General features: G+C 44.3%; 1 protein-coding gene across 1 annotated transcript in view; it reads left to right on the top strand.

Moving 5' to 3' along the window:
* The first annotated feature begins 147 nt into the window (after positions 1–147).
* Amz2 (archaelysin family metallopeptidase 2) overlaps positions 148–1,062 on the top strand; it is a 13,243-nt gene continuing 12,328 nt past the window's right edge. Inside the window, exon 1 of the mRNA XM_029546149.1 lies at positions 148–224. Within this exon, the coding sequence (XP_029402009.1) occupies positions 213–224 (12 nt within the window). The 5' untranslated portion in view covers positions 148–212. The remainder of the gene's footprint in view (positions 225–1,062) is intronic.

A 1,062-nucleotide genomic window follows, 5' to 3' on the forward strand; every position in this document is an offset into this window, starting at 1 on the left:
GTTTTTTTTTTCCTTAAGATTTGGGATGTAACTCAGTGGTAGAGTGCTTGCTTAGAAAACTATCTTTGGGCTACATGTGGTAACATGGCCCTGGAGTTGTACATCGTGGTGCGGAGCCTAGTGCGCACCACGATGTACAACAGGAATGGGGAAAGTTCCATCACCATGAGTCTGGCGTCTCATTGGTCATCTTAGATCTACCCCAGTATTTTATGGCTGACAAGGTAAGCTTAAGGGGCTGAGATGGATCTTGCCAACCTGCAGTTAAATAACAGAACCATTACTCTTTTCATTATCGAATATTGAGTGACACTGGAAGAGATGCGTTGATCCAGTGGCCAAAGTGAGTCAGCTCAAAATACTATGATTGTTGTCAAATGACAGAGGATGTTGGGCATCAGTAGGATTTAAGAGTCACCGCTAGCCAGGCAGTGGTGGCACATGCCTTTATCCCAGCATTTGGGAGGCAGAGGCAGGCGGGTTTCTGAGTTCAAGGCCAGCCTGGTCTACAGAGTGAGTTCCAGGACAGCCAAAGCTATACAGAGAAACCCTGTCTCAAAAAAACCAAACCTCCCCCACCCCCCAAAAAAGAGCTGTTAGTTACTGTTTTTTGAGACAATGTTGCTATATAATTCAGGCTGAGTGTCAACTTTCAATCTCCTGCCTCAGTCTCCTGAGTACTGGCTTACAGATGTTGGCATTATGCCCAATTTACCAATAGCTATTAGGGTGGGAGGAGCAGATTCAGTAGGAGATACAAGAATGGACTGAATGAATGGTTTTCCTTTTAATTCTTTAGGTACTTTCCCCCAATAAGCTGATTGGACGTGGGGAAACCATTCTTTTTTCTTTTTCTTTCTTTTTTTTTTTTTTTTTTTTTTTTTTTTTTTTTTTTTTTTGATTTTTCGAGACAGGGTTTCTCTGTATAGCCCTGGCTATCCTGGAACTCACTCTGTAGACCAGGCTAGCCTCGAACTCAGAAATCCACCTGCCTCTGCCTCCCGAGTGCTGGGATTAAAGGCGTGTGTCACCACGCCTGGCCTGGGGAAACCATTAAGTGTG

Source organism: Mus pahari, chromosome 14, assembly GCF_900095145.1.
Source record: "Mus pahari chromosome 14, PAHARI_EIJ_v1.1, whole genome shotgun sequence".
In the NCBI taxonomy this organism is placed as follows: domain Eukaryota; kingdom Metazoa; phylum Chordata; class Mammalia; order Rodentia; family Muridae; genus Mus; species Mus pahari.